The sequence below is a fragment of the Sebastes umbrosus genome, chromosome 1 (genome assembly GCF_015220745.1).
Source record: "Sebastes umbrosus isolate fSebUmb1 chromosome 1, fSebUmb1.pri, whole genome shotgun sequence".
Taxonomy (NCBI): domain Eukaryota; kingdom Metazoa; phylum Chordata; class Actinopteri; order Perciformes; family Sebastidae; genus Sebastes; species Sebastes umbrosus.
In genome coordinates this window covers 18,341,603-18,362,756 of record NC_051269.1, presented here as the reverse complement: position 1 = coordinate 18,362,756, position 21,154 = coordinate 18,341,603, and the positions used below count along the sequence as shown (strand labels likewise).

Here is a 21,154-nt window from a genome sequence, read left to right as displayed (position 1 = left end):
CAAAGTGAAGGGCTATTGATTGAACCTCCTCCGTAATTGGCCGCCTGCAACCCCTGTTGCTCTGGCTGTTAACAACCAGGTAAAAAGGCCACGTCAGGTCTCCGTGACCCGTCAGTCATCCGCGAGGACCAACGCTCATCATTCGTTATCAGGGAAGAGGAGTCTGCTGTCAGATTTGCCCTGACTGAGGAGAAAGATGACGGAAGGAGGGAGTGAGAGAGAAAGGGAGAGGGAGAGAATGAGACAGATAAGAGACAGAGAAAAGACTAATAGGAGGAGGCGATGAAACATATGAGCGAGATAAGATGGTAATAGGACGTAAGAAGGATTGAAGTGGACTAATTATGATTCACTACGAGATCCCGCAACTCTTTACTCTTTTCCTCCTGAGCCTCATGCCAAAGTCAGCTCTTGCACCACAATATCCAGACAAAGACTGTTAAAAATACCCGCCACCCCATCCAATTACCTCCATTCATTTGGGACAGCAACACCTCCCACGGTGGTAGGACCTAATTACTGACTGACAGAGTATCCAATGCTCCTCCGTTGGGGGGAACTGGGTCACTGTCTTATCCCCTGTTAAACAGGCCAAGCTGTCAAATCTATCCAAGTGGGTTTCTGCACTGTTTGAGCATGGCTATAGGTCTAGACGTGGCTTCCGAGGAGCGCCCGAAAAGAAACCTATTTACAGAGGAAGAGGTAGAGGTTGTGCCGAGATAAAGCCGTGCCTCTTTATCAGAGCGGCAGAAAAAGCACTAGCTCCTTGTCAACACACCCAAGCAGTGGAGAAAATGAGCCGCAAAGCTGAATTAATTCAGGGGAAACTGAAGGCGGACTCCTTTTCCTTTGAACGTCAGAGTGTGCCTGTACACAAGCCGAGCCGATGCCTCCTGTGTGCTGTTAGCTGAGCTCTCTCTCCACTCCCTCTCTCTTTTTAAGCTCATTTACTCAGTGCTCTCTTAGCACACAATCGAGGAGGCACTCGTGATGGGCACGCAAACACAAACAACCTCATCCTTGAGCATGCAGAATGGCGCAAAAAAATTTGCAGGGCTGGTTTTTGTAGCCACAAAAATTTGATGTTCAGAAATCTGCTTTCCGGAGGATGAATTGACCGCCCTGATACGAAGGGGACAGCATACGAGGAAAAGGTGGATGGAATGAAAATACATCAAAACAGGGATAGAGGATAAGGTTTCCCAGTTCTGTCACAATAAAAAGATGAAAGTCGAAGGAAGGGTGACAATTTAGGTTTCCATCTCTGTGTAATCTCTCTTATCTCCTCTCCTCTCCTCTCCCTCCCTCTCCTAGTGATGACTCTGAAGGGTACCTGTTTGTTCCCTTTCATTACATTGAGGAAAAAAAAACAAATGACCTCTTTACAAAGCGACACACACAAAAACAGCAACAAAAGCATCTTCGCAAAACCTCCAGAACTACTTGTGCACGATCTCCGATTAGAATCGGAGCAGCAACTGCATGACTCAGCTGAATCTGGGACACTTTCTGCATGCTGTTCTTCAAACAGGACCTATAAATAGCACACACCTATACGTGTAGAAGACACAAAAAAAAAAAAAAACATATTTCCTCTTATGTAATGCGTGATAACCTCGGGTCTTTTAGCAATTAATCTAAGAATGCTCGGGTGTGCTGGAAGTCAAGTTACAATTAAAATCATAAATTAACACCGCAATGGAAACCAGGATTGCTTTGCTAATACGCATCTCCTTTTGGCTTAAAATAATGTTAACGAATATTAATATTGTGTTGGTTAAAAGCAGCCTGGAAGGAAGTGATATAAATACACATTAGAGAACATTAAGATGAAGATGGTGAAAGTGGTTATGCTAATGATAATTGGTGTGGTTACTGTTTTATATTGTGTATAGCAAAAGTTATATTTATTTTAAGCTTTATTTTATTGTGTTTAATTGTTTATTCATTTTCTTCCCTTCTCTTTTTAAATGTATTTCAACTGTCGTTTAAATTGTCTGCGATTTTCTTTTATTATCATGCAAGGCTGCATTTTGCTTCTGAAAGTTTACTTTTGTTTTATTATATGACTACATTGGAGAATACTCGTTTAATTTCACAATAGAGTTTTAGTTATCTAAAAGCTTAAAGAAACCCACCCTCTTCATACCCCTCATCTACAGTTCCCCTCCATAACAGAGAGTAAAATTGAATACATGAAATCAGGGGGATTAAATGAGCAGATGTCTTTAACATTTTACACACGCATAGGTCAAACTATAACAGTAGTGACATTTTAACTTAATAGACATGGGGCCTATACAGTATACACTTTAAGTGTACAATATACACTTAAAGAGTGATGTAAGATGTACAGTAATATAATTACCTGACACACTGACACATGTAGGGTTAAATGGTGGCTCAGCAGTAAAAGCATGTAATTTATTTTCTACTTCTATGCGTCCTTACTTTATGTCCTTTTATCACAACCACATATTTTACAGTTTTTGTCTTTCAGCTCGGGTGGTGTTCCACCTTGCTGTGCTCAGCAGAATGTTAATCAACGAAAGATATTGCGCATAACTAATGAACATTTTATCCTAATAAATCTGATGAGACTTTGGAAAGGCAGTCCTGTGCATACCTGGAGGAGCTGTTACACAATACTGTATGATGAAATCACCTTATGGCAGGTGGTAGGTTTACACTGTATCAACTCAGGAGTGTTATCTAAACAAGCTGAGCTGATGCCAGCTGGCTTCTCCCTCTGCACTGCCTGAAGGACACTTGATGAAAAGTAGTGTACTATCAATTTGAGCCCTATCGAGATATGCAGTAACTCCAGAAAACAAAAAATATGACAGTGAGGGGAATTTAGAAATTAGATTTCCCACAGAGTGGAAACTTTGTGTGTAACAAATAACAACAATGTGCCAAACAAATGTCAGCTCGAATCTCTGTGACTTATAAGGACAAAATAAACTCCTCCATCCTCTTTGAAGGTGTGTTTGAATACTGAATAGCAACTCTCTAACAGGGTGTAAAATGTTTGGTTGCTGCTAACATTCATAGTCTGTATATAAGAAGTGGACGTTGACGTCACCCTCTGGTTTGTGGACTGCCGTTTTGAAGCCTCGAGTTCGGCATTTTGGCTGTTGCCATCTTCGTTTTTTGCAACCAGAAGTGACACGAGAGGGTGGAGCTAAGTACAAGACATTTTTAGGCAACCACAATGTTACGATTAACTTTCATGAACTGAAAACACGCTGAAAAACAAAAACGTAGTCAACACCCAGACCGGACATCGCCGTGGTAGTGACCTGTCAATCACAAGGTAGCCAAGCCCTGAAGCATACCCTGCTTTATGGTCTATTTGACTCTAAATGGGACCATCATTCACTAAATGAACATCATGCTGTATTAAAGAAGACTTTAAACTAGTGATTGAGACCATAAACTCATGTTCACAATGTTTACTGAGGTAATAAATCAAGTGAGAAGTAGGGTCATTTTCTCATAGACTTCTATACAATCAGACTTCTTTTTGCAACCAGAGGAGTCGCCCCCTGCTGGCTATTAGAAAGAATGCAAGTTTAAGACACTTCAGCATTGGCTTCACTTTTCAGACCTGAGGTTGCCCACTGGCAACATTACATATAATTCTCTTCCAATAAGCTCTACAGAGCTATCATGAACGCAGCACCAAGGGCAATTAAGAGCTTTATAAATGGTTAATGAATGAGACTCACTTCATCCCCCAGACCCAGTTGTCATTCTGCATTAACCAACCAATAAATTATATCGCTGGAAGAAAAAGGGAACTCTATTCAGCATAAATTAAAAATTTGATCTGGTGAAAACAGAATAGGTGGTGAGGCATTACCTGAGCTTGGAGGGGTGGGCTGTTTCTTCTTGGACGTTTCAATGCCTGCTCCAATCAAGTTCATGATCTTCTCGATCTGTTGAAGAGAACAAGCAGGAAACACCAGAAAATGTCAATAACGAATGAATAAATCAATACAGAACAGTGTGGAATCCTATGTTTAAATTCTGCAAAATATGCATTAACTCTAAAGAAATGCTTAGGCGACTAACATTTATACGATTTTGTCGACTGATCGATTAGTTGATTTAATCGACAGATCTGTGAAACTGAGTTTCTCCACAAAGAATCACACAAAAGCACCACTTTAAATCTTGTGTTTACCAGAGATGTGCTCATAAGTTTCTTGGAAATTCAGCATGAAAAAAAGCATACAAAACGACTAATGGACTAAAGAAATCTTAGTCGTCTAATTCAATTCAATTCAATTCAATTCAATTTATTTTTATATAGCGTCAAATCATAACAGAAGTTATCTCGAGACGCTTTTTATATAGAGCAGGTCTTAGACCATACTCTAAAGTTTAGAGACCCAACAAGAGATCCCACCAAGAGCATTGCACCGGAGCGCGCTGTGGCCAAGTAGTTTTGGACTAAAACCAAAACAACAGATTATTTGACTAATCAACTAAGAGGTGGCAGCCCTAAAACTAAACTCCTGTCTAAGCGTCCTCCATCCGCCACCACAGCCAAACCAATTACAGAACAGGAACACTGAAGGACTGGCACTGGGTGAGGACTGAGGACAGAAAGCTGCTGAGTGTTGGGGAGGAGGAGGCGGGCTGCTTTGCAATGATGGATTACAAACAACAGTCCAACGTGGACAACAATTCAATGACTAACCCACTACTCAGCAAAAAACACAGCAGGGTGATAAGGTGAATTACAATCTAGACGCTTTTGAAACTCCAAATTATTGAGGCCTCTTAGGTAGTCTTGTCGCCAAGTCCATAGTGCACAAACTAACCCTCCAGAGATTCAGATCTGTTGCCGACTGTTTCTTTCTGAGTATTTGATTGCCCTCTCAGACCTGTATTATTTAAGCTTCACAGAAGAAGGCAACAGCTTACTGCAAGGTTAAGTGAGCACAATGCTGCATGCAGGAGATTACAGAGCGACTCAGAGAAGAGTTGTTTAGGGGCTTAGAGCCAAAAATGTTTATTTAAGTAGTCTCTGGCTTTCCAGGAGAGCCAAAATACATTTTTCCAGGTTGTTTGCTTTTGTTTATTTGCTGGAGAACTGAACAGTAACTCAGGTCCCAACAAAAGTGTTTTTGGTGCTTGATACAGTAAGTTATCAAACGTTGTTTGTTAATTTCTTCATCCAGAGCCAATCTAACTACCAGCACCTCTAAAGCTAGCTAATTAACACTTGTATCTCATTTGTTTAATCCAAACAAACCAAAGCATTTGTGCTTTTTTGGGGGGTCGGGCTGGTTTCCTGTCAAACTCATAGTGACAACAGGAAGTCACTGTGTCCAGTCAAGAAATAGTCCCGCACCCAACCCCCATATAAAACCACAATTTGTCATTTTTCTCATTTAAACAAAGTAGATAGTAAGTGAATGTGAGTGGTAGCAATCTTCTCATCTAACTCTAAAAGTGAATAAGCGCAGTTCCCAAAAGGTCGAACTATTCCTTTAAATACAACAGCATGAAAACTGAATAAGGCGGGACCACTTACAGAAGGTGTGAGGTGAGTTGTTATCCTAATGTCCTGTCTCCGTTCCCTCTAATTAAACATTCAAATACAAGGATTGTATTTCACTGATTTCATTAAGCTCGACTGGAACAGACATTTTGAAGTTCCCAACGTCATACTTCTTCCCTATAACTACACACAGTAGTATATTCATGAGTCACGAATGATATTCCAACTAAAGCAAACAGTCTGTGATTTATCACATGTACTGCATATTTGAATAATAATCACTTATCGCTGGTGAAGTGTAAGCAATTTGTCTGCAGAGCACCAAACTACTTGCTGACACTTCGTGCTTCAAGGGCAACAGGACATCATGCACAGAACAAATGTACCATTCGCCCCATTAAAAAGAGAACAGACTATACATATTAATAGCATTTGATATATTCTTTGACTATTGTTGAATAGAAAAGAGGATATCTGCAAGTACATGATTTAAAACAAGGGAATCAGCAGGATGGGGTCACCTAAAATTCTGTGTGCGAACTATTGCAGATCAGACTGGGAACTAAATTTAGAATCACTAGAGTCGTCTTTTCACAATCAGCCAATGAAGATTTTTGCGAGCCTGAAAAGCTGATTCGGCTTTCACTAGTGACACCAGAGACACAGTCAGGCTTATTTGATGTAATATTTAGTGTTTGAAAAAGCCCTATGCACTTCGCTAGTGGCATCAACACTGTAAAAAAAGCCTTGATTCATTTGGAAGTCAGGCACGTGGGACGCGTGGCATATGCCTCCAGCAATACAGACCTCACATTACTCTTTGAATTAACCCAGTTACATTCTATATCATTCACAGACACACATCAGGACTACATTACATCTGAGCTTAAGTGCACCTTTATTAACACCCGTCACCAAAATGCTGCCTCTAGGGAAGCCAGCGTCATCAGAGGGCTGAAATATTTCATAAGATCATGCACATGCAGACTCATCCGCTGTATAAATAGCCTAGAAAGATGTTTGGCACTGGGATAGGGTAAGAATATATTGAATATATTTTTGTTATACAATGGAGAAAGTTATTCTCAAATATATCAAGCATATTGAAATAGAGTTGCCATGTGAACTCAGGTCAATTGGTCCATAAGTATTTCCATCCATCCATTAGCTGCATTCACATGGAATCAGGCAGACGGTAGATGGCAAAGCAGATATAATTTTAGTGGACGAGAGCAGGATGGTAAAATTAGGGGAGGCTGGCAGAAAATACCGGCAACGGTAACGGTAGATGTGCCATCGCCATCCTCCGCGACGGAATTTACAACCGGATGTTATGTAGCTTACAACACAAGGAGTACGTTTTTTAAGTTTGCAATAGAATATTAAGAGTAAGCTGAATTTTATAGCTAAATGCATTACTAAAATAATTACATAAAATAACACACACTTTGTAAACAATACGACATCGCCATAACAACATATCGTCATGCTTGCTTCGTTTTCGTTTTTGATTCCGTCGGATTGTTTGTTTGATTTCCCCGTGCCATCCAGAAGGGGTTGTCTGTCTGCCGTCTACCTGATTCCATATGAATGCAGCACCTCAAGAGGTACTAGAGCCAATAGGGAGGCAAAGTCCCGCCCCTTCCGGTGGACCACCATAGGACCTTATTTTGGAAAAAATATGAACGATAGTCAATGGCGAGAGACAAATAATTTTTTTGATCCTGTCTGAAATGCGCCATGAATCACACGTATGATTTTTGTCAATTTAAAGCATAAATTTGCAAGTCAAGAAAGTCGCATCAGACTGTGAAACTACGTTATTAGAAAGACGACACACTCAAAAGTCGTGTAAGTGCTGAAGCTACGATGCCTTTGTGTTTCGTACTGGGATGCACTCACACCAGCAACGGATCTGGCTCCTTATTTCACTTCCAAGCTGATAAAAAGACCAGGAGTCACTGGATAAAACCCATCAGGTAAGATAACGTTTCATTTGTGCGTGGAACATAGTTAAGTTAGCTAGCCAGCTAGTGTGGGTGACATATATTGTGCGAGACGAGAGATGTAGTTCACTGAGCGGTTTCACACAAAACGAAATGATACTACAACAAACTGTGACTTTTTTGACTTGCAAAATTATCTTTTAAATTGACAAACATCATATGTGTAATTCATGGCGCAATTCAAATCAATAAAATATTTGTCTCTCACTACCGTTCATATTTTTTCCGAAATAAGGTCCCATGTGGTTCCACCAGAAGGGGCGGGACTACGCCTCTTTATCCCAGCTGACTTTGGGAGAGAGGGTACACCCTGGACAGGGTCTGCAGTCAATCACAAGGACAGACAACCATTCACGCTCACATTCACACCTCACGCAAACGCCACACAAACCAGCCAGCCGGCAGCTTCAAATCCGACAGCGCTAACAACTGCTCCATTAGTATCTTTACCTTCTAAATCCACTTCAGCCTTAAACACCAAGCACAGATGACAGGTGAGAATCAGGTTGGAAATATTAAAAGGAATGGTTTGACATTTTGGGAAATATGCTTATTTGCTTTCTTGCCGGGAGTTAGATGAGAAGACGGATACCACCCCCACCTTTCCTGTCTATCTTCAGCTGTGCTATCTAATAAAGGCAAAAAGCCCAAAATATAATCTTTAAAAAAAAGGGAAAGATGCAGTTACCCTGACCTGCAAGGCGTCTCTCAATGGGAATTAATTTGAGCCCTTTCCAGAAATTTTAGTGAATGTCTGGGAGCAGGATGGAAATAATCAACTAAGAAGATCTATTCACGCAGGAATGTAATTGATAGTGCAGTTATGAAGCACATGGGGATCTGAGTGGACTGTCATTAAATCTCTGGTGCTCAACTCTGAGTGATAAATCCACATCCTGAAGTGATTTACATGTTAATACAAATCAAATCCTGCACACGCTGCAAAAATTATCCAATTTATGTCACCTTTTCATGCTCAAGTTTTGAAAGTGAAAAAGATCTGACAGTAAGGTGAAATATTTTTTGCTAATATGAGTCAAGTGGTTGATGGAAATTTTGTGATCGATTCATGTCCCTGCACTTGCCTCATTCTGCATACCCTCTATAGTATGTATTATGACTTGTTCTTCTCAAATTCAAAACAGGTTAAAATACATAGGAAACAAGTAATTTGAAGAATTACAAGATCTCAAATCTAAATAACTGATCAAAGGAAGGTTATGATAGTTCTTCTAAGAGAAGAGGTCTAGTGCAGCACCTGGATGCTCTCCGTTTCATCCAGGATCTGCACCAGCTCTTCTGAAGACTTGATTTTAATTTAGGCCTAAGAGATTAAGATGAGAGCACAAGCCCTTGGTGGTCGGATCATTTGACATAAACCTTTAGCAAGACTTGGAAAATGGACTGAGCCGGAAAACACAAAATCAGACCTGACCCAAATTGGTCTTGGGTTCACACTTTCTAGTATAACTCTGGACTACAAAGTCGGAACCAACTTAAATTGCTACTGATCTTGGGTTTGTGATTTTGATTGGACCTAAAAGGGCCCAAGAAAGATTAAATGAGCAACATAAACTGTATCTTTTTTCAGGCAATCAAAGTACAACAGATTGCTGACTTGAATCAACATGGCTTCGACTAGGGCTGCACGAATTAAAAAAAATATCTAATTCCGATTACTTTGACTAATATTGCAATTGTTACGGTTGTATGTGTTTTCTGTGCTGTTGTCCCTTTTCCCTCTCCAGTAGCTCTGCCCAGGTGTGCTGCATTGCTCAACAAGTTTGGGAGGGAAGTGCTTAAGGGAGGGGAGAGGCCTCTAGTGTGGGGACTACTGGTTTTGCTGCCTCTCAGCCTATGATTTTTCTATTGCATTGTCTGTAGACCTTTGTTAATAAATCCTATGAATTTCTCCTTCTTTTGATATTGATATATTATAGCTAAAAAACAGAAACTGAAATCAATTTACATTCATTTTTATTTTATTTTTAATAGTTTTTAACCAGGTAATATAATTTAATTTAGTTTTTCTTAAAGGATATAGTTGTTATTTAATTTCAGTTTACTAACAATATTTTCTAGTTATTTAGTTTAAGTTTTAGTTTACTATAATAACCCTTATTCACAAACACAGTCACACACACCGGTGGGAGCAAGCTACTACACAGGGTGCTGGCCTGTTCAGTGTCTTGCCCAAGGACACATCGACATATGGACATGAGCAGGTGGGGATCAAACCACCAACCCTGTGATCAGTGGACAACTCGCTCTACCCGCCCCATCAATTATCTGTACCATGTTTCCAGACTGCTCGAGCCAGTCATTTTGGGCCAAGGGTTATAGTGCTGAAAAAAACGGCAAAAATGGTGCAGTAGTCAAACTGTGCAACAACTACATGAGACAGTAATTAAGACAATCAATTCCAGCTGCCAGTATCAACAAAAGTGACTTACAGTGCATTAGCCTTGATGCCACCTCTATCATGATTAATCACTGTCCGCTATGGGCTTTGAAGAACACAATAGCAAATACTATAGAAGCCTATTTAAAAACCACAGCTGTGTCCCAACATTAAAAACTAATTGTATACAGTGTGTTAATCTTCATATTAGTCAGAAAACAAGACATTATTGTGTACCAACTGTATGGGACATGAGCTCTCAATCATCACACAGTGACTACTGTGAACACTACCGCTAATTAAACTTCAAAAGGAGAAAGCAAACTGTTTACTTCCTTTTTTGTTTTACAAGCTGCCTCACCATTAACAATTTGTCAAACTTTGAGTTGCTTCTCGGTTCCATTTCATTTGTGTTCGTCAACAGATCAATGAAAAAGTAAGCACATTTAGTATAAATACTGACATATACTCTAAATTCAGTGTTTTTAATTCAGCTTGAGATCTTTTTTTGCATGCAATTGCTTGTCTTCCTCACATCTAGTCGACTGCATGCTAGCTAATAAGATATAATGTGAAATAATCTTGAACAATGCGCTTTAGCGATAGGGAGTACAATATTGTCCACTGAGCCAATGTCTTCTGCACATAAATGATGGCAGTGAGCCCAAAAGCAGAACAGATAATGGATATGATGGCTGGATATAATAAACTAACCAAACAGGCTGCCTGCCTCACTGGCGCTGGCCTGGAAACAGGATTACCGCCTCAGTATCATTGTCAATAAAGACAGATGGGCCAGAAGCTCCACGCTATACAAGACCCGGATCACATAATTCTATCCAGCAGTCCTTGTGATTTGGATTGATTTTTATTTATTTGACATCTTTGAAACCACACAGCATCAATAAAGCTACTAAGAATGATCACAGTGAAGTCATGATGGCCTTCATGGCGTACTGTAAATGTGGCGAGACATGGTGGCATGAGTCTTCTATATCTCATAGATGTATTAATCTGTTTGTGGGTAAAGAATATATTTTTTGACACAACTTTATAGTTACAATTATCATAATAAGTGTCAAACTGATTTTAGTCATATAATCGTAGAGGTCTTTTAAGAAACATAGCGTTTATTTAATGCTTTTTGTATTATTGATTTTAGTCAGGGACTTCTGGTGATCACCATCTTCATTAACTACTACATGAAAATAAATGTAATATTCTGACATTGCCAGCCCTGCTGTATAATAGAGTATACTGTTACCTCATTTGTGTAGATTTTACCATGTAGTTCTCCTGCATCCAGCTCCTCAGGTAATGCTAGAATTGGGACTTAATGTAAGGTAATGTCAGATTATCACAAATTAAATTCCTTAGTGTCTATTTTCCCACCTGTACAAAATAAGACATATCAACTCTATAAATGTGACTGATGGATGAGAGGTAGGGCTGCAACTAAAAATTATTTTAAATTAAACGTTTGGCCTATAAAGTGCCATCACAACTTCTGGAAGCTAAAGTAAAGTCTTCAAATATCTGACCAACAGTCCAAAACCTAAAGATATTCAATTAATTATCACATGAGAGAAAGTAAAATAGCAAATCCTCACAAATGGCAAACTTGAACCATTAAATATTTGGCATTTTGGTTTAAAAAATGATTGAAACAATTAACCGATTATCAAAATATTTAACAATTATTTTTCTGTGGATCCACTAAGTGATTAATCGACTACTTGTTTCACCTCTATTGAAAGCAACATTTTAATGTTGAGGATTTTAATAAACTTTATTTGACAACATTATTCCATGTATGTCTATGCATACTTGTGTGTATAACTTTGTTAGACCAAATTAACACATTAACATTCCATAAATCTTTTTGAAACTCCTACAAATTACAAAGCTTTTTTTGATAAGAAACTATGTTTTGGGGGAAAGTAATGCAGCTTTATGTTTTCCTTTGAGACGTCACACACATGTATGTTTATGCAACACAAAACTACTTAATTAAGATTAGGGAAAGCTCATGGTCATGGTTAAATAATTAAAAGCCAACTACTATGAAATGAGACCTGAAAAATATCCCCACGGGGACAATAAAAGTATATCTTATCTTATCTTAAACACCAGTGTTAAAGGAAAATGGTTTATACAACCATCCACAACCCTGCTCTCAACACCTCTTGTTTTTTTATGAAATTAACATCATAAAAAGGTTGCAAAAGGTTGATACTGAATGTAATCACTGTTTTGTACATTTGTTCCATATAAATATTACAGATTGGTAATATGTTTCCCGCAAATTGTGATTTCCAAATGTAAAATAGTCACATCTGACATCTGAGTAATTTGTAAGCAGCTGCTATAAGGACCAGCTAAGTTCGTCAAAACGATAATGCCGTCAGTGAAAAGCATCACTTAGTTAGTATGATCATGGGAAAGCCAGATGTAAGTTTCAAGCTGGTGATCACCACTAAGAAAGCTAGATTTAAGTGTCTGAATTTAAATTAACATTTAAAAATGTGTTCATTTACTAGCCTAAATAACACAATACAATTATTTAAGAGTCATGAAACTGGGAAGCCACCACGGTTGTTCCTTTAAATTTAAATCTGAACAAAACAATTTGAACAGGTCTAGCCCCTTGCATGTGTGGAACAGCAGCATAACGGCAGGTTGGATGAAACGTGACGTCTCATGTGTTACACTTGGTAAGATATTTTACGGGCAATGTGGCAGGTGAAACAGGAATGTGCCTCCGCCCACCCAGCCCCCACCAACACCATCACCACTACTCTCATATTCATGTACCACATCTGTCTAACCAGATCTTGGGATGTGTTCACTCTGCCGTGGCTCTTTATATGAATTATAAACCAGCTTACATGTACTTTGAAAATATTCCCTCTGTATCAACTGGATTTACCAACAGGAAGATGTTTATGTAAGTTCATTTTATTTCATACTCACTGTGGCCGATTCAAATTCATAGATATTGAAAACTAATTTTGGTTTATAAGAGCTATGGTATATCTGTTTTGACACTATCACTTTCAAAATTATTATATTATAAAGGTGTATACATCATATTAATTCAAAAAGATTATAATAAACCAAAGTTAACATGTTTAAAGTTAAAATAAGGGTATTTTCATTAGGGGTCCTAATCTACTTGTGTTATGTAAGACCACAACCATTAGTAGGTGTAGTGGCATATAAACACACACACACACACACAGTATGCACTTTAAAAGCTTGCATGTGTAATGACCTGAGGAATACCGCTGGGAAATTTAGAGTAGGCACACGAATGAAGCCACTCAAGCATCTGTAACATGTGGTTGTGTTAACCTTTGCCTTTTGAGTATTGAACAGATGCGACGAAGACGTCAATCACCTTAATCATATCTGACATTTCTATTATTAGTACAGTGTGTAATGGTCACTGAACGGAACGGTTATTACATAATAAGGTTTAGGTGTGTTATTTGGGGTATTAATCTTAAAAGGAAAAGGAGGAATCTACCTTAAAATACATTGAACACACAAAGAGTAGTGAAAGTAGTGTGGATGTATGCTATATCTTACATTCATGGATCCATTTTGACGTTTATTGGTGCGTGTTTCCTATTTCTGTAACTCGTCAAACATCGACAGGAGGATGTTAAAATGTTCCAAGGCATCTACAATACAGTTTAACAGGAGAAACAATTAGCCTATATTTGCTAAATGAATGGCATTGACAACAACTTTCTAAAATTTAAGACAAAATTGAGGAGGGCTTAATTTAACAGATATATGCTATGGTAACATGAAATAGTAGCTAACCATTTGTGGTGAAGAACATTATTAATAGCTATGTAGCTCTCACTCTTTAAGATTCCCAAATGATTCACTCTTAATAGGCCTTTTTCACAGCAGACATTTTCACTTGTCATAGTGGGAAAAGTACAGGTGTAACTAATAACACTAATGATGTCTCTGTTCTATTCAAGTGTCCCAGTGAGAGTGACAGTAAGCCAGCGTGCACAATACCAGGACCCTGAAATCACAGCAGCTAAATGGAATTCAGTTATTATTATTATTATTATTTACACCTGTGCTTTTCCTACTGTCACATGTTAACATGTGTTCAGTGAAAAAGGCCTATTACCATACAATTTGAGCCAGATGTGTGGTGTGTCTTTTTCTAGACAAATCATGTTGCACTGATGTGAGTTAAAGTATTTCATACAGCTATAAGGTGGCAATTATTATGCATGCAGATGTAAATGCATTGTAGAGGAGTAATTTCCCTACTAACAGTGTTGGTTCATTCAGTACAGCTGTTGTTTTGTTTGACATGGCACAGTGTTTGCAGGGCTAATTATTATTATTAATGAGCTCATAATTACTAGGTTACTAACGAGCTCTGTCCTGCGTTATTCCTATGTATGTTTTTTTTTCTTAAACTATGAATGTGTCTGTGTGTTTAAAATATTAAAATGGTTTTAACAGCCTACAATTTGACATTTTCTGGAAAACTGGGTTTAAAAAATAAAAAAAATAGCGAGCATTAATAATATTCTAATGCTAAATTGGACATTTTATGCACATTTTAATGAGCAAGACCTCAACAGTGGAGATTAACTCACAACTTTTTGGTGGACATTAATTTAGCAAACTAAATATATTCTCCACCCAAAAGGGTCTTGCTAGCTACTATCTCATGTTACCAACTAGCTATTTGATAGATGTAACGGTTTAACGGTTTAGCAGGTTTAACGGTTTAATGGTTTAATAGTTTAATGGTTTAATGGTTTAACGGTTTAATGGTTTAATAGTTTAATGGTTTAATGGTTTAACGGTTTAATGGTTTAATGGTTTAATGGTAGCTAACTAACTGCAACAAGTTACATGACGTTGACATTAAAATAATGTCTGTATGAGATAAAACTCACTGGACACAAAAGACAAAGAATAAAAGTTAAAACGTCACTTACAATAAAAACTTCCATATCTGTGTGTATGATGGTCTCTCTCTCTCTCTCTCTCCCTCTCTCTCTCTCTCTCTCTCTCTCTCCCTCTCTCTCTCTCTCTCTCTCTGTCTCTCTCTCTCTCTCTCTCTCTCTCTCTCTCTCTCTCTCTCTCTCTCTCTCTCTCTCTCTCTCTCCCTCTCTCTCTCTCTCTCTCTTTCCCTCTGCGTATCTCTCTCTCTCTCTGTCTCTCTCTCTCTCTCTGTTCTTTTCAAAAAGCCTATTTGACTCTTTTTTTTATGTTGGTTTTTTTTTTATGGAAGTAAAAAAAAAGTGTTTTAAAAGAAACGGTCTAACTCTCATAGTATTTTATATATATTTTATTTATTTATTTGTTTATTTATTTATTTATTTGTTTGTTTATTTATTTATTTATTTATTTGTTTGTTTATTTATTTATTTATTTATTTGTTTATTTATTTATTTATTTATTTATTTATTTATTTGTTTGTTTGTTTATTTATTCATTTATTTATTTATTTGTTTGTCACATTGCCTCAAAATATGATAATATGACAGCCTTGAACTATGTTTTCCTAAAATAAATTACTCTCTTCAAGAAGACTAACTGTCACTTTTTTTAAGATATATATATATATATATATATATTTTTTTTTTTTTACCAACAGGCTATGCAATCTAAATGATAAAGGGTGAGGACCATATAATACAGACGCCCCCAGTCAGATGTCAAGAGAATGATTTAGGGTACTAAGCCAACAAAAGCTGACAGGTAAGGTATAGGACATCATAAATCTGAACCATCACTGTGGCATTAACGCCATGAAGATGCAACCTATTACAGGTGAACATGGTGTATGTCTTTTTTTTTTTCTTTTTTTAAATCTTAGGCTTAACATGAGTTCAAATGTCCCACACACTTAGATACAGTCCTGTACAAATAGGACACCTGACCATTTTTGCTCTGTAGCCTATTGAGTTGTTCATAAAGTAAGCTGTGTCAGAAAGAAAATCGACAAATACTTCTCTTCTCTTTTTTTTAGATACAAGTTTAAATAGACAACCATGTACTTTCACTACAATAGGGGGAAAAAAGAAAAAATGGTCAGCAGTTACACAAGCTGCCACACATAATAAAATTCAAAATGTATATATACCACAGAAAATGTCAATGGGGTTTAAAGGTTATGCTTTATCTCATAACGTCCTTTTTATAATAACAACATCTGAATACCAGCATTTGTATTCAGTACTTTTGCTTTCTGTGTGCACATGCACTGACGCGTGTGTGTGTGTGTGTGTGCGTGTGCGTGTGTGTGTGTGTGTGTGTGTGTGTTTATATATCTGATCTAAAGCCCAGCCTCCCTCTGAGCCTCGTGTGTCGCTTCAGTGTTTGATGGTGGTTGATCGCCTCATGAGATATACTCACAAGAGTCGATTTTTGCCCCCGCCACTCACACACATATCCCCAACCCAAACAAATCCCTTGAAATCTGGAAGAGAAACAGACACTGTGGAGCAGCTGCAAAACAGGATGCCCTTGAGAACAGGACACCCCACCCAACATGGCCTGAATAAACAATTTTGTCAGAGAGCAGAGCGGTGGAGCAGAGAGCAGGCACGGGACAGGGAGGGATGACAAAGAGAGGGGGTGCACAACGCCAAGTAAAAGTTCAAGATGTCGAAGTACTCTGAGGTGACACCATAGACTACCCTTGTTGTAAGGATGAAAAAGATACATGCTCAAAACATCCAGACCCCTTTTATGTGACCGTAACCTCAGCAGGGCCGTCGTCAAGACCACTTAAGTCAAGTCCCAGCCCAAGTTAGAGCAGCTTCAAGGTTCAAATGGGGACAAGACCGTTCTTTTTTGTGATTCGTGCATCTGCATGCATCAGCAGCACCTGCTCTGTATTACATTGCTGTTAGATTAAAGTAGTGCTTCCTCATTTGTTTTTCTATAGGAAACAACATAAATATACCCTTAAAGTTGCATATTTATTTGCTAAAATCATGATTACAACTGAAAAACAGTATTATTATAATATGATTTATACAGCAATTAAAGGGACTGTTTGTAAGAATCAGAAATGCTTGTTAACAGCGACACCTGTGGCCGTTAAGTCAACAAAAGTCAGCACCGCTCAAAACAGTGAGGCGACACACGTCAGCTAAAACCAGCTGCTTCCTGCTTCAGCCTCCCGACCGCGGCTGGAGGGAACACGGGAGACACCGGAGTTTTGGTCGGAGACGATAACGTTTCTTGCTGCGGAGCCCCGTCACATCACAAGACACGGGAAACCTCTGTTGGTTTGGAGGAGCTGCAGCAGTTATTTTTGCACAAACATCCACTGTACTTTCACTAGATATTCTCAGAGCTAGACTAACTCTTCTGCAGTGTGTAGTGTGCGCGCATGCACGTGAGAGTGGAGCGAAATAGCGAGAACGAGTGCGATGTGTGAGTGAAGGCAGGCAGGCAGGCAGGCAGAGGAGCAGAGGAGCAGAGTATAGCAGAGACTCCGGTCCTGGAGACCAAAGCTACGGTCTCCCCCGCGTCCTCCGACCGCGGTCAACACTGTTTTGCAAGACGGGCTTCACTAGATATAACTATACAGGTTTTGATGCTTCCGTGTAGTTTGTGTTAGAGTCTTGTCTGAACAGCGTAGCCACACGCGAGCGCGCATGGGACACCGACCCGGATTGATTTATACAGGTAAGAAGTTACAAACAGTCCCTTTAAAAAACTATGTCTATGAAAAATACAAAAATATAATAATCTTTCCACACATTTGTGCATAAAACTACACTTCTAAAATGTGGATGCTTTCATGGCAAAGACAAACTATGGAAAAATAAGCATCACTAGCACCTGTAAATGACAGCTCGGAGCAGCATGTGAGGAAGAATTTTGCGTCTTTTTGGGGAACTGAACCTTCAGTCTGCGTTGAGAGCCCCCCAAAAAAATACGATAACTCAGTTGAGACCAATATGGATATAGACATGGATATAAATAAATACTGAGGTCATGAGTCTAAATTACTCCAGCAGAACCCCACCTGAGCAAGAAATTATAATAGACTAGGCACCAACCAAACTCTGTAAAGAAATTCTGAGTATTTAAGAAAAATCACAAAAGACATCATTGTATTTATTTACCCATTTAACTGTTCAATTATATTTTCTGTTTCTGTTTATATTTTAAGTTTATCGGCCCTTAATTATGGTCAAAATGTTGTTTCAAATTTGTCTCTACATTGCTCGGTGTGTAATTCTGTTAGAAAATAATAAAGGTGTTTGCAGAAAACTATCATATCATAAGAATATTTAGTCTAATGTAATATCAGAATCATCCAAACCCAACAAGTGTGATATTTATGTAATCGAAGAATGTAAACCACCTCTTCATGTCATTAAACATCCTTAATTCACAGAAATCATTAAACATTATTATTATTAATAAACATTTTGTGTGTGTACTCAATGGTATAGCTACAGTCCTGGCAAGTTCAAAGCTTGAAATAAGGGCAGCAGAATAAATAACTTCTTGAATATATGTTTTCAGAATATGATCTTGGACTTCTAGAAAGTTTTGCTCAGGAATTATGTTGTTCTGTAATTCACTTTCTCATGAATAACTCAATTTATTGTAAAAAAAAATTGCAGATAAAAATGCTTAAAGTCAAAGTAGATATATGAGAATTGCTCCTAAACAGGCTTTTCACTGTCACTTAAACAAGTTGCTAGCCAAGATATCAGTGTGTTATGACAAGATACTGCACTGAGCCAAAATGCAAAATCTGAATAAGATCTTATATTTTTTTTATAGTTATTATAGGGATTAAACACTCAGCATAAAGTGTCATAAATGTTCCAGTCTGCAGTGGACTTTTTGCCTCTAAGCTATGTGCACTATGATAATATACTGTGTTATCAGTCATCAGCGATTTTTCCCACAGGTTTGGACTATTCAAGTGCCTTTGGAGGTTTTGGTAAGAAATGATTATTATTTTTTGCAGAGCTTCAGGGTGTACTGCATTGACACTCCAAAGTGCTCAAAAATCACACGTTAATGCTTTTGGGGATAACGGGGGGGGGGGATTGCTCACAGTGGGCTGAGAGTAGATGGCGTAAGACGGAGCAAAGGAGCCAGAGGAGTGCAGGAGGAGACAGTGGAAGCGTGGGTCGGCCCCAGAGACATGAACTGAGTGGATGTGGAATGACAGCACAAGCCCAATTAGTCTTGGATGCCAGGGCTGCTACAGGGAGGTCGGTGCAAGTGATCAAACCATTCATGCATTCAAGCACTCACCCACAGGCACTCTAAGCCAACAGCCTGGGCAAAGTTACTACAGTCTATCACTGCTGCTTCTGCTGGACTCCTGATCGCTCTCATGCTGCTGCCTCTGCTCGCCTTCCTTCCTTCCTTCCTTCCTTCCTTTCTCCTGAAATATGCTGCTTCACCCGTTCCCATTTCTTTTTTTTCCTCACTAATCCTCAGCTGCATCTCTGATCGGCCTCTCTTTTTTTTCACACACACGCTCGCTCACACACTCTCTCTTAAGGACATTAACACGCTCTACTTGAAAGCCTGTCCATGCCTAAACGCCGACAGTGCCACTCCCTCCGTCATCTACACCCTCCCACTTGTTTCCCATCCCCAGAGCTCGAGTATTACCTCATCCCACTCAGAGGCAAAGGAAGCCATGCGCTCCGTGGACGGCTGCCCAGAGCTGCAGTTAGACACGGACCCTCTGCGGCCGGCCAGACCTCCGTCCTCCTCTCCGAGTGGCGACGCCAACAAGTCAGAATCTGACTTGGACAGGCTTCGAATCAGCCCCAGGTCTGCGGGTCTGACTTTGACCACCGCTGTCACCGATGCTGAAACTTCTCTCGAGTCCTTGATGTCAGCTTTTGGATTGTGGATCACCTTGGCGGGGTCGGCGTCCTGCGTGCACTCTGCCATTGTTTTGGAGCTGCCAAGTGCAGCTCAGGGTCCTCAGTTTCCTGCAGTGTTCTGACTTGTTTAGTCAATCCAGAGAGTGATCCAGGATCTTTGTGCAAACTTGTAGTTGTGGAAAGCCAGTCAATAGTACAGATTAATGAAGTATAAGTATTGTAGACTTGAGGAATTTGCCTCCAACTCATACAAAGTGCTCCTGTTTGGAGGGAAAGGAAGCATGTAAGTGAGAGACTTGTTGTGCACAGAAACAATCATCGAGGTCCACCCACTAGTTGTATCCTGTTGCCCTCCCCTTAAAGAGTGAGTCCCTCTCCTTTATCCTCTGAACTCTGACTTTCTGATTCACTTTCCCATATCCACATAGTCTGTTTTACTTATCAGGCCATGTGTCTGTGTGATGTGGTCATACAATAGCATACCAAGAGAATATTCCCAAAACAATTTGAGGAAACCAGCATTATAAAGCCTGGTGGTTAAAAACTTGAACTCATCACTATCAGCTGAAATAAGTCCTCATTTTATCATCCTCTTACCTGCTGACTTCTGTAGCCCTGGTGTTTTCCCTGCTCCGTGTTTGTGCGTCTGTCCTGTCCTGAGGTTGTTTCCAGACTCTCCAGGAGGACCGGCTTTGTCCCGTACTGAGGATCAGAGGACGGGAGGATCCCAAAGCCTGGCCTTATTCAGACTGACAGCTGGGGTAATCAGGTTACTGACGCAGTGGGTGGCTGCTCCGATTTAAAAGGAGGGAGAGTCGGGATTCCTCCTTTTCTGTCTGTGTGTGTGTCTAAGAGTGTGTGTGCGTGTGTGTGTGTGTTTGTCTGCATGAGACTGAGGTTACTGAGTTGAGTTTACTGTCGTTATTGTGGGGCAGAAACAATTTTTTTGACCACTGCCATATAAACTGACACACATAGGCTATCTATACAGTATATCTATCTATATATCTATCTATCTATAAGTACTTCACTTAAGTAAAAGTATGAAAGTATTACCATCAAAATATACTGAAATACTTCAATTAAAAATTATATATATATATATATGTATATATATATATTAGGGCTAATAACGTGTTAACGCAAATTTATTTTGAACCCCACTAATTTCTTTAACACATTAACGCAATCGATCTTTCAGAGGTTGTACTGGGCTCAGTTTTAAAGCTAGAAGATACTGGTATCATATGAAATTAGAAAACTTAAGGAATCCATTGGTACTAACCATGTCATACTAGCTTGTTGGGAAGAAGGTTAAAAAATGCTCCAAACTTGCGCAAAATTTTGGTGAGGAAAA

General features: G+C 39.1%; 1 protein-coding gene across 14 annotated transcripts in view; it reads right to left on the bottom strand.

The window, feature by feature from the left end:
* The window catches only part of anks1ab (ankyrin repeat and sterile alpha motif domain containing 1Ab), a 50,611-nt gene extending 30,091 nt beyond the window's left edge, over positions 1-20,520 (bottom strand). For 8 of the 14 annotated variants that reach the window (XM_037766201.1, XM_037766193.1, XM_037766159.1 and 5 more), the window contains exons 1-2: positions 19,577-20,085; positions 3,866-3,941 (exon numbers count right to left, since the gene is read on the bottom strand). In XM_037766201.1, the coding sequence (XP_037622129.1) occupies positions 3,866-3,941; positions 19,577-19,864 (364 nt within the window). In that variant the 5' untranslated portion in view covers positions 19,865-20,085. Of the gene's footprint in view, positions 1-3,865; positions 3,942-19,210; positions 19,413-19,576; positions 20,087-20,394 lie in introns of those variants that run through there. The other 6 variants (XR_005206487.1, XM_037766180.1, XM_037766189.1 and 3 more) reach the window with 3 other exon arrangements.
* Positions 20,521-21,154: the final 634 nt, after the last annotated feature.